Below are 12,593 nucleotides of genomic sequence, written 5' to 3'. Positions count from 1 at the left end.
TTGAAGCAAAACACGGCCAGCCGATGGCACAGGCCTTGCAGCAAAACAACAGCTGCCGATGAAGTTGGCCGGCCTCCGCCTTGAAGACAAAACACGGCCAGCCGATGAAGTTGGCCAGCTTTTGCCGTTCAGTGGAGGTTGGTGGAGGGAGTGCGGTGGTGCTGGCCACTTGGAAGGCGGGCTCGGACCTACCTACCTGTCTCCCTCCCGCCTATCGCCTTTGCCTGTCACTGTACATACCCACTCCCTTAATTTGTCAAACCCCAATTTAGCCCCAACTTATTTTTTTTCTGTTGTTTTTATTTTTACTTCCCCACTATAAATCGTCCCCTAACCCCCTTTATCGTCCTTGTTCGGCTAACCTATTCTGTCACCTAGCCTACTCCCAACCCCTACGTTCCCTTCCCGGAGGGGAATAAGGGAGAGCTAACGTCCTGTGCCGAGGCCCAACGAAGCCTCAGAATGGCCTCCCCAGAGTTCGGCGATCTAACCCAAAGTGGGTCCAGCGGCCCACAACGAGAGCGAGGGGATGGATGGTGCGGAGGGGTACATCACCTAATCTATCCTAACCATTTAACTGTTAAACTACCCCGGGGCTTTCAACAAGCGCCTCTCGCTTAAACTATTGGTTCTAACAACCCAGATTCCCGTCGCCTGTGTTGGTGTCCTTACAATTTCGGGCCTCGCCCCCCAATTTTCTCTCCGTGCCCTCACACGGTCTCCTGGCTGGGACACGTGGCTCCCTTTGGCAGGCACGACCCTCTGCCGAATCTCCCGCTATGGCACCCCCGGGCACTACACTGCCTCCGAGCCTACCAGCTCCCTAACACGGGGAGTGCCCCCCATGGCACCTCCTGAAACGCACACGTGGCAGGCCGGCCTCCCGGGCCCTTTCCGAGGGTCACCCGTGCCCACAACACTGCCCACGCGGCTAATGGCGCCCCGGGCCCCCGCACCAAGCAGGCGCACCCGTGCCCACTACTCTATCCCGGCCCCCCATGGACCCTTGGCCTACCGCGGCTGACTAGCCTGGTGCCCGGGGTACCCACTCAGCGATACTCACCTTTCACAGCCACGCTCCCAAGCCCGTCAACAGGGCTCCTGCACCCCTCCAAATGGGTCTCGAGCCTACTTTCCCACCAACAACAAAACGACCTCCATTTTTCAATTTGACTAACCCAGCTAACTCACTCTACACTGACCCCGGGGTCCCTTGGGCGGGAGTCACTCCTCCCCCCAATCACTCATCGCACCATGCATTCCCTATTCGCTCCACACACACAGACCCGCTGGCCTCACTCACTCATGTCTCCACCTCACGACTCACCAAGCACATGCTTCCACTTCACTCACCAACTCTTCCACACACTCACCACTGAACTCTGCCATCCTTCTAACTACATCCCCTAACTAACTCGTGCTCCCACGTCGTCCCTTAAACTATAGCACGTTCCTTTTAACCTACGTAGCTAAGCTACGTCCCCGCTACACATCCAAAGTCTGTCTCTGTCTCCTAATCTCTTTAATCAATTTCCCCACCTAAATCTGGCTACAATCCCTCTAACTAATCCATTCCACGGACTCCATGAGGACTTACCCCTGCCCCATGAAGTCGGTCTAGCTAAGCTAACCCTTCCCCCTAACTAGTTTCCATCCTGTGCCCCGGGTCAAGGGGGTCTTTTACCCCTTGCCCAGGAATCCTTTGCACCCGAAAGTGAGGCTTGTTCTTTTTTTTTTTTTCTACATGCGCAGCGCCAGCGCGGCAACTCAGAGCTCGCGCACTTTGCACCTGCCCGTGACGTCATGCAGCTGCACGTGTTCCTCGTCCCTCCTTGGACGCTACCATCCGGCAGAGATGCCCCTCCTGCCGGATTCCAACCACACGTGCAGCCATGACGTCACCGTGCGCATAAAAAAAAACACAAGCCCCACGTCTCGAGGGGTCCCCCACGCGAACACATGTGCTTTGCCCGTTGGAGCTTAACACACACGATCGCGTGGAGAACCCGTCCGGTCCAAATCCATTTACCTGCCTAAACTTTGTCCGTCCGCGGGATCGGCAAATCCACCGCGTGCGTTTCCGGACCGGGACTTCACTCTCGCAAGCGAGCACGTGGCGGTCTCGTGCGTTGCACAGCACGAACCGCGTGCTCACTGCTGGGTGAACCCGGCACGGTCCTCGAAACAACGACAGCCGCTACTCGGCTTTCTCTCCTCTGTCGCCGTCTCCGTCGCCATTCCACACACGCATACCTGCGTGTCACGACGCACACAGTCCACTCCATCACATTCACACGGGGAGACGCGGCTGCGTGCTCCCGCATGCCGACCGACATCTCCCTCTCATACCGCTCTCTCACACACACGGTCTCCCTGGCACACAGCGACCTTGCACACGGCCGTTCACTCACGCGTGCCTCACTACTCTCACACCGTGCCTCATCCACACACGCGGGGGCACTCACCCGCGGTACCTCATCCACACACCGTGCCTCACTCATACACGCGGGGGCACTCAACCGCTGTTCCTCATCCACACACGGTGCCTCACCCACACACGCGGGGGCACTAACCCGCGGTGCCTCACTCACACACCGTGCCTCATCCACACACGGCGTGCTGGGAAGCACGTACTCCGGCACCATCGCCACCACACCACTCACACACGGGGTCGCTTCCACACACGGGGACGCACTCACGCCTTGCACCACACACACAGGGACAACCACACTGGGGATTCGTGTCCCCACAAGGGTCTCCGGGGCCTCTATACCCCCCAAGCTCTCCAAGCACCTGTCCACAGCACTCGTCCCCTCAACCTCGCAAAGCACGACCGAACTCACCTGGTCGTGACTCACCTCAAGGGGGCATACTCCCTCCCCTCGTTCCTGGAGGAGGCCATCCAGCTGCTCACACCGGGTCCCTGCACGCTCCGCGAGCTCACCCCCATTATCCTCCACTACCTCTGTGTGTGTGTGTGCGTCACTTACCCCGTCCTCACCGTGTAGTCTCTCCTCTATCGTTCCCTTCCCGGCTACCGTCACTGCCAACTCTTCACCCTTTACCTCCCTTGTCTCAACTATTATTATTTCCTGTCGTCACCTCGTGTCTCGTCTCACACGTTTTGGTCTCCCCATTTAATTTTTCCCTTTCGGTCATCGTCACGACCCTCGCCCAACACGTTCCACGAATTATTTTTTCACCCGCCTCCACCGCGGGCCTGTCAGCCGTTGCACCCCCACCCAGCTCGTTTGCTCCCACACGTGGAGTCGCCATTTTTATCTCCCCGGTCACGGCCTTCATGCCCGCCTGCAGGCTTCGGCCCATGTTCTGCGTCTCACCCCGCAGCTTTTTCATTTCCTCCTTCATGTTTGTTTCCATTCCGTTCATTTTTGTATCCATCTTTTCGTTTATTTGTTGTGTATTCGCATCCATCGTCGTTTTCACTTCATTCATTTCGTTTTTCATTTCATTTGTGTTTGCATCCATTTGTTCGATCATTTTCGCATTCATCTTTTCGTTCATTGCCGCCAGCATGGCTTTATAGCTGGGCCATGTTGGATGCACTCAGCTGAGCCGTTTCGGCAAGGGTTGGGGAAGGGTTTTGGTGGAGAGGGGGGGGAGGTGTCATACACCGCGGCCGCTGCCGCCCACCTCGGGCCCTGGGTTCAGTTGGGCGAGTCCGTGTTCCTGCACAATCAACATTTCCTGCTCGGGATTCCATCCTGGACCATGGACTCTACATTATTACACATATACATTTCTAATACCCCCGGCTCCCGCTCGCCTTGAGACGCCATCTTGCTTCTCGTGAAGGGTTAATTTGTTCGCTCGTAATTTGGAGGGAATCGGGGGTCGCTTCTCTCACCCCTGGACCGATTCCCGTGAATTTATCCGGAGACAGGACAGCCCGTTTTCCTGTTCTCCGATCGCAGTCTCTCTTGGAGGCGTGGGTTCGAATCCCACTCCTGACACCAGTGTTGCGGTTTTCGCGCCCGCCGGCGTGCTGACGGCCACGTAACTCGAATCGCGGCACGTCGCCCACCGGACGGACAATCCAGTCGTGACCCTCTCGGACTAACGCCGGGAACCAGTCACGGGTGGACCTTTCGGTCTCACCGCGATCGAGCCAATCAGCCCCCGCGTGGGATAGGGTTGCTCGCCAAATTCGAACTACCTAAGTACCCACGCGGAGGGTAGACCGGGCGATCGCACCTCGCCGCAGGTCGACTTCGGACACGGGCCACTTTAGCGACCCGTTCCGTACTATCAGAATAACCGAGCGGTGTTATCGTCGACCTCGACGGTTCGATTAATTATCGGGCGTATTCAGCCCACTACCAACCCTTTACGTGAAGCAAGATGGGGATTCAATGGAGGGAAAAGACGAAGCGAAGCGGGAGAACAGTTCAACAATAAAGCACATTTATTCGCGACGAACGGAAAGCACACAAATACAATTCCACCAAATGCACACAAAAAAAAGAAAACACAATTCCATTTACACAAAAAGCAAACATAAAAGTGAAAACACAGTGCAGAGCTAATACCGACTACCGAGCACACGGCAACACTTATACAATTCTACTTCACAGACGGCGCCGACAACACATACCCAAAACCAAGGAAAAGAAATACCCTCAAGAATGAGGTAGGCCTGGGACCGAGACCGTGTCGGGCCTACCCGTCTGGTGATGAGCCGCGGAGCGGCGATGGCCCCGCAACCCGCGGGCCTCGTGGACAGTGCCTGGCAGGGGGTGGGAACGGGGCCCCCTTGGTCGCACTATCTCAGCGCGGGGGGGGGAAACAGGAGGGGGGTTGCTGATGCTCGGGGTATAGAGGATCTTTATTATGTGCGACGAGCGTCTCCACCTCGGCCAGGTCGCGCTGTCGGCCTCCCTCGGGTGCAGCTTCCTGCACGACGCGAGCACCCCCTCGTCTGGTGTCGCCGCCTTTCCACAGCTCCGTCCCCTCCGTTCCGACTCCAACGCACACGACGAGCAGCTCCACCGCCCGCGAAGTCTTGACCCTCTGCTTCCGACTCTCCTCTTCTTGACTCTCCGACCCCGTTCTGCTGACTCTGACTCGTTCCCGTTCTGCTGACTCTCCGCTCCTTACTGACTCTCTCGTTCCGACTTTTACGACTCCTTTGACTGACGAACACCGTCCTTTTATCCCCCCGTAACTTCGCCTTTGACCCCCTCCCTTTGACCTTTCAACTCGCTCCCCATTGGCCCGAGAAAAAGTGGGCGTGAAGGCTTTTTGATCCACAAATTTGCATATATCGATCGCCCTGGGGGCGGGGCCAATTCGCCCCTCGCTCACCGATTGGACGGCAAAAAGTGGGCGTGTGTCGTTTTGGATCCGTCCTTGAAGCAGAAAATCCGTGATTTTGTACACGCTGTTCAACGTGCGCCCTACACGAGTCCAGCATCGGTGCCCATGAGTGGCGCGAGATGACGGTGATGCGATGGTGGCGAGTTGCGACGGTAAAGGTCATGGCGGTTGTGGTGAAGCGGCGTTGTGGTTGGTGGTTGTTGTTGTGGTTGTGATGGTGGCGATTGGTCCAAAATAAAGATAGTAAAAGAAAAACGGCTATCCTGAAGAGTCGCAGCACGTATAAATGACATGTATTCCCACTAGACAACGGGTTTGGGCCTAACTACACATGCACTTACCGAGATACCTCACCTAAGGGACCTGAATGGTGGTTTGCGAATCTGGTAACCACAACAATATATATATATATATATATATCTTTTTTAGGTAAAATGTGTCGACTTACCGCCCAGGTCTTGAAGAGCCGGAAGATGGGTGCGCTGAGAAGCCCGGAGATAACAGCAACCAAGGCGTGGAGGTTATTGAGCTCATGCAGTTTCTGTTCAGTGAAAACAGGAAACAGGTAAATGCAGGTGCCACTTTCATCATAATGACACAATCGACAGTGTATAGACTGCATGTATATAATTATTTGAAGAATTAGTAAAACAGTGACACACCAATTATTTTGGACAACTTCATAATATACCATGTACAATATGTATGTGCGTGTGTTTAGGTGCGGCTTATGTGTATATCTCTACATGTGTGATTAGGCCGATAACTTCCTCAGTCTCATAAATTTTTCCCAGCGTTTGGCGAGTTTCCCTAATCCCACTGCTGGAAAGGTCGTTTTAAAAGGGGGGGGGGGAACAAAAAAAAAAACAAACAGAAATAAAACTAAAACTAAATAAATAAATAAATAAAATTTAACCTGACGCTCGTGCAAATTTCCTACGTTAATACTGTATCTCCTTATCAAAACTAACACTTTTATCATACCGGAAAGACATTTCATAACCGAACAATCTTTTGGTATTTGAGCAAAGAATGGAGAACAAATTGCATTCTCAGTTTCAGTGACAAGGACAAAAATCACCCACAAAAAAACAATCTGTAAATTAGAACAGCACTTTGAGGGTGCATAGTCTTGCCTCATGAGTTCATTCTGAACAAAAATACAAAATACAATTGCTAACTGAACATGCTACTATTATGGCCCATATAGCTGCATCATACATGCACCCTTTTGTGTAATAAATAATACTACAATAACGCTACAATAATAAATACATAATTTATTGGCATGGGTTATGAACGTCAAAAATTTAATTCTCCACTCACATCGGGTCATATAGCAGATATATGAAGTTTCAGATTTTTTCGAATAAGAACTTCAATTTAACCAATTATGACTGGAATGCCACTTCTCCAATAACATCATCGTTATCACCCAATATAACCCATCAGGAGTTGATGACATATGCCAAGTTTCAATATTTTTAGTTGTGAGGTTTCAGAGAAAATAATGTCCAATTTTTTTTTCCTTTAATCAAATCTGGCTGCCACACCATGTGACCTATCATGTCACAGTTAGCAATAAAATACTCTCCATGGGGAGTCCCTCCTATGTTTAAAGTTTTGTATCGATCGGACAAGCGGTTGCAAAAAAACCCATTTTTAAAGCGGAAATATATAGACACGGACACACACACACACAGACAGACAGACAGACAGACATACAAGAGCATTGCAATAGTCTCGCATCCCCTTCTCATTAGCAGGAATCACATTTATCTCAAATACCTTTGTAACTATTTTATTCACATCTAAGAATAAAATTATTCTATGGTTCCTTTGGGGGCTATTGCATTGTCACATACGATACAAATCATCCTCGGGAATTAAAATGCATGTCTAGGGCATCGACATTAGCAGAACATGGTCACAGGAGATTACGCTTACATCTTAGGACTGGTGAGACCCAGTGGACAAAATGCTCAAACCTACCAAACCTTTTGAGGGTGTAGGGATAAAGAGACAGATTGAAAAGGGGATGTTGTGGGTGCTTTTTAGGAACTGTCATCAAGGAAATATAAAACTGCCTGGCAATGTCACAAACAGTTAAACAAAATGGGGTAAAATAATGATAAATAAAGGATGTTACATATTGAAGAACAGGTTTTTATTAATTTGACAATAAACATGAATGAGATATTCGATCCGTTACATGTTGGGGGAAAGCCTTTCTGACACGAGAAAATCCTGTGCAGGGCAAGTATACCGAATGTTAGATTAATTAAGGCAATGTTTGCATTTACATGGCAAGGTAACATGTGGACGAGAAGGGCAAGAAGTATATTCAACATTTTTTTTCATTCTTTCTTTCTTTCTTTTCAGAGTAGGTGGGTCCTCAGGCAGGATAGCCTAGACGAGAGGTATGCAAACTCCCCTCTGAGTTGCCTCGCCTGGGTTCACATCCCAACACAGTTATAAATTCTCTCCCTGGTGTTTAGAATGCAGAGCAAGGCAGAAATGTGTGTGCCGTCCATCGGATGGATGTTAAGCAGGTCAACTCGTCTTCAGGCATTGGTCGTTAGTGGACATGAAAGATCCCATGGTGTCTTTCACAAAGAGGAAGCGAGTTATCGCTGGCACCATGAACAAATTACTAATTCCTACCCTGACTGACTGCTGGGAAAATAACAGCAAAACACCCGGCATAATCTTTGCCCAGGAAATGCTTCAGCAGCACCCAATCTTTTCAAGCGTGGAACTCCAGGTACGACATGAATGACCTTGCTGTCGCCGCAAATATAGGCCTACTTGAGAACCAATTATCACCTTAATAAGCCAACTTTGTTTCAGAGACCAAAATCACTTTTTAAGCAGACTTACCTTGGCAACCTTGATGAAGTGACTCAAAATCTCGGCCCTGATTTTCAAGGTCTGTGCCTCTAAGATAGCACGCACCACCCAAAATGTAACCTTGGGAGGGAGGAGTTGTACGTGAAAGTTGCTCTGTGTATAACTCTGGAACAACCAAAGATTCAAATGGAGCCATGTACACCAGTCCATATGCAAGCCATTTCAGCATTTAGGGTAAACAAGGGGTGTATTGGGACATGGCCTCAAGAAGCTATTCTCTGCCAATGAGATCAAGTGCCAATGTGTTGGCCAAGAACAACTGCTTGAGGGAATATCCCAGTGCACCCCAGTTTCACCTTAATGTTTTTTCTCATCACTATCTAGACACTGGAATGTCATATTCATCACAAACACATCAGTGCTTCCAGGCAAGATTCATGACGAGGCCCGAGATTGCTGGCGCTGCACTCATTGCTTGGGAAAATGTCAATCTTGTTATTTTAAAAAAGAATTGTAATGTTTTTAACATATCCCTCGTTTTCCATGCTATCTATCTCTGCTTTCCACATCTAACCTCTTCCCATTTTACTCATCATATTTGCAGCGATACCTTGCTTCATGTCCAACCCAAGCATCCAATTTCTTACAAGTATGTCTGGATTTTCTCTTCTTTCCCTTTTTGGTGCGACAAGAGCAAGGCTCATTGCAGAACAAGGTTATATTGACAGTGGAGCAATAATTGGGCACAACTGTCAAGGGAATAAAATAACAGGACTGAAAGAAAAAAAAAAAAAAAGGAAACAGGAAAAAAAAAAAAAAAAAAAAAAAAAAAGAGAGAGAAAGAGAGAAAGAGAGAAAGAGAGAAAGAGAGAAAGAGAAAAAGAGAGAAAGGGAGAAAGAGAGAAAGAGAGAAAGAGAGAAAGAGAGAAAGAGAGAAACAGAGAAAGAGAGAAAGAGAGAAAGAGAGAAAGAGAGAAAGAGAGAAAGAGAGAAAGAGAGAAAGAGAGAAAGAGAGAAAGAGAGAAAGAGAGAAAGAGAGAAAGAGAGAAAGAGAGAAAGAGAGAAAGAGAGAAAGAGAGAAAGAGAGAAAGAGGGAAAGAGGGAAAGAGAGAAAGAGGGAAAGAGGGAAAGAGAGAAAGAGGGAAAGAGGGAAAGAGAGAAAGAGGGAAAGAGGGAAAGAGAGAAAGAGGGAAAGAGGGAAAGAGAGAAAGAGGGAAAGAGGGAAAGAGGGAAAGAGAGAAAGAGAGAAAGAGAGAAAGAGAGAAAGAGAGAAAGAGAGAAAGAGAGAAAGAGAGAAAGAGAGAAAGAGAGAAAGAGAGAAAGAGAGAAAGAGAGAAAGAGAGAAAGAGAGAAAGAGAGAAAGAGAGAAAGAGAGAAAGAGAGAAAGGAGAGAGAGAGAGAGAGAGAGACTGAAAACAAGGTAAAATTGTTGGGTTTGGAAGGTTTAATGAAGATAATAAAGATCATGGGTCAGCAGGGGGGATGACATGAGGTGATGGTGCACTACATGCTTGAAGCCCATTGTTTCTACAGGATCTCCTGCCACAATTTATTACCCAACTAGAACAGCACTAGTAAAATGCATACTTCCGAAACAGTTTACATTTTGAATCCCACCAATTGGTCCGGATGCAGATCGGCCTTTCATCCTTGTCACACAACAAAATCTAATTGGCTTGTTCTCATCACCGACCCAACTCATCCACAAAGCTTTGTCAGAAATCTCTCCAAATTTTTTTTTGAAATATTCTGCAAAACATCGTTTTTGGCTCTCCCTCTCAATGGTGAAGAATCACTTTTAAAAGTATAGTATCTGGACTTTCACCAAAATCTAATTAATTAGTCCTTGCCACACACTCAACCTTTGCACCAAATTTCATCCAAATTCATCCATAACTTTTTGAGATATCCTGCTCACAGACAGACAAAGACATTAAAAAAAAATAACCTCCATCACTTTTGGTGGCGGAGATGATAATCCCATCCCTCTACCTTGAACCCTTTGTTCAGACTCCCTCAGCTGAATTGTGAGCGGTTAGGTGGTTGTAAGGAGGCAGTGAGCTCGTATTCTTACGTGGTTGAAGTGTCGAGTGAAAGCAACAACATTTGGTGCGAGAATGCGCTTCTCCTTCCGGTTCCAGCCACAGCTGGAGAGCTCCTGTCATCAAAACACACATAAGCATTCAACTGCAGCCTCCTCTTTTTTACATTGCTTCATGCATCCAATGTGAAAGGAATTTTAGGATAGAGGTAAAAGTGATTATATATATATATATATATATATATATATATATATATATATATATATATATACACATACATACACATATATATATATACACATATATACTACTGGCAAAGCCAAAAGCGAGCTGTTTCATCAGCTTTGGTACTACCTCACCGTGACAACATCTTACATTAAGGAATGTGTTGTGAAAAATGGTGTTTCTTTTTTGTTTTTCGATACAAAGTCAAGGCTGATGGAAGAGCTAGAACACAGGACAGATCAGGATGCAACAAAAAAAAAATGAAGAGGAGAAAGAGAAGGGGGGGGGGGGTTGGTGGAGACACACCGACAGCAGAGTTCAGGACAAATTAGAGAGACTTGGACAAACAATACAGACATGACAGAAGTAAATAGACACTTTAAATTTCATTTCATTTCATCTGTACAATGCAGTTTTACTCAGTTATTTGTACTAACATTCGACTATTTATTTGCAGAAAAGAGTTTCTGGGTCTTGGATGACAATTACCTATGCCTCAAACCCAGGGAGCACACAAACTCAGATTTTCAAAGACGACGAATTGTTGGCCATTTGGAAGGTGGAGTCAGCCAAGCGTCAGATAGCTCAGAACCTTGGCATTCCGCTTTCTATGGTCAATCGAGTGATTGAGCAATACACCAGTGAAGGCAAGGGATCCACAGCTTCCCGTTCTGGTCGATCTGGGCCTTCAGAAAGGTGTCTTCGAGCTGTCAAGCGGTCCATTGAGAAAACTCCCCATTGCAAGGCAGCAGATGTTGCAGAGGAGGTCCAAGTTAGCTCAAGAACTGCCATGCGGGACCTTCATCAACTGGGATACAATGGGAGAGCAGCTCAGAGAAAACTTCTTCTTAGACCAGGCAACATTCAAAGGAGAAAGAAGTGGGCTGATGAGATTGCCAACAGACCCTTGGAGTTTTGGCAAACTATTTGTTCAGATGAGTCCCAATTTGCTCAATTTTCTGATAGTGGACGCATATGGGTCTGGAGACTTCCCAGTCAAGAGTTATCTTTGAATCGATTGCAGCAAACTGTCAAACACGGTGGTTTTTCAGTGATGGTATGGAGAGCAATCTGGAGCGCTGGTCGGTCAGAGCTAGTGGAGTGTGTTGGCAACATCAACACTATGACACATTTCTATCCTTGAGGATGGATGTCTCCCTGTCTTCTCCACTGGTCAGATGGTCAAAAACAACACTCTGTTCATGGAAGATGGAGCTCCATGCACACTGCAAAAAACACAAAGAATGGCAGGACAGAAATGGGATCAAGCGACTTCCATGGCCAAGTCAGTCTCTTGAGATGAATCCCATTGAACACCGATGGGCCATATTGGATCGAGCTGTGTGGAAAAAGTCCAGGAAATCAACATCACAGGCAGAATTCCCAACCCGTTTGCGTGAAGCCTGTGCAGAAATCCCACAAGATAAAATTTCAGAACTCGTTAGTTCTATTCCCGAAAGAGTAAAAGCATTGAAATCTGCAAATGGCTCTTCTACCAAATACTAGTGTGTGTATTAAAATGGATCAAATGTACTTTAAATGTTCAATAAATAAATACTTTCAAAATCATGGTGTCCATTTACTTCTGTCATGTCTAGTAGGTGTGGGGAGGAATGAGGGGTATGGGAGGACACATGGGGCGGACACAATGAATACAGAGGAAAACTCTCAAGAATGAAAAACTGAAAATTTGGATAGAGGTGAGCTTCGGGGGGGGGAGGGGGTAACTGGGGTAGAACAGCTCATGGTTTTGGATGGGGGAGGATCTGAGATGGTGGTGAACAACTGACTTGAACACCTGTAGGGAAGAAAGAGGTTGAAGAGAATGTGGAAGTTGGTTCCACCACGAGGAAAAAAAAAAGAAGAAAAAAAAGAAAAAGAGGAGTGAATGGGTGCTGGTGAGATAAATCAAGGAAAGAACAGAAGGTGCAAGACCAGAAAGAAGGTGGTAGAATACAGAAAGACCATCGACATGTCTGCAATGGTAAAGGCATAGGGCCATAGACTCTGCTTCATCATGGGAAGTTCCAATGACCTTGAAGGCCTTGGTTTCCACTGCATCAAATAGAACATGGTGTGAAGCAGGGGCACCAGCGCTCCATTAAGCTGTGGATGAAGACCTTGTAGGTGGACAAGAGT

The 12,593-nt window shown here is 47.9% G+C and overlaps 1 protein-coding gene across 10 annotated transcripts in view; it reads right to left on the bottom strand.

Moving 5' to 3' along the window:
• The window catches only part of LOC147026600 (ras-specific guanine nucleotide-releasing factor RalGPS1-like), a 278,462-nt gene that overhangs the window by 154,453 nt on the left and 111,416 nt on the right, over positions 1-12,593 (bottom strand). For all 10 annotated transcript variants that reach the window (XM_085882173.1, XM_085882179.1, XM_085882171.1 and 7 more), the window contains 3 exons: positions 10,262-10,345; positions 8,218-8,307; positions 5,786-5,878 (listed from right to left, as the gene is read on the bottom strand). In XM_085882173.1, coding sequence (XP_085738299.1) covers positions 5,786-5,878; positions 8,218-8,307; positions 10,262-10,345 — 267 coding nt within the window. The remainder of the gene's footprint in view (positions 1-5,785; positions 5,879-8,217; positions 8,308-10,261; positions 10,346-12,593) is intronic.

Source organism: Eptatretus burgeri, chromosome 5, assembly GCF_056783735.1.
Source record: "Eptatretus burgeri isolate ZD-2024b chromosome 5, Ebu_testis_v1, whole genome shotgun sequence".
NCBI classification, from domain to species: Eukaryota; Metazoa; Chordata; class Myxini; order Myxiniformes; family Myxinidae; genus Eptatretus; species Eptatretus burgeri.
The sequence above is the reverse complement of the archived record's forward strand: the minus strand, read 5'-3'. Positions and strand labels throughout refer to the sequence as shown.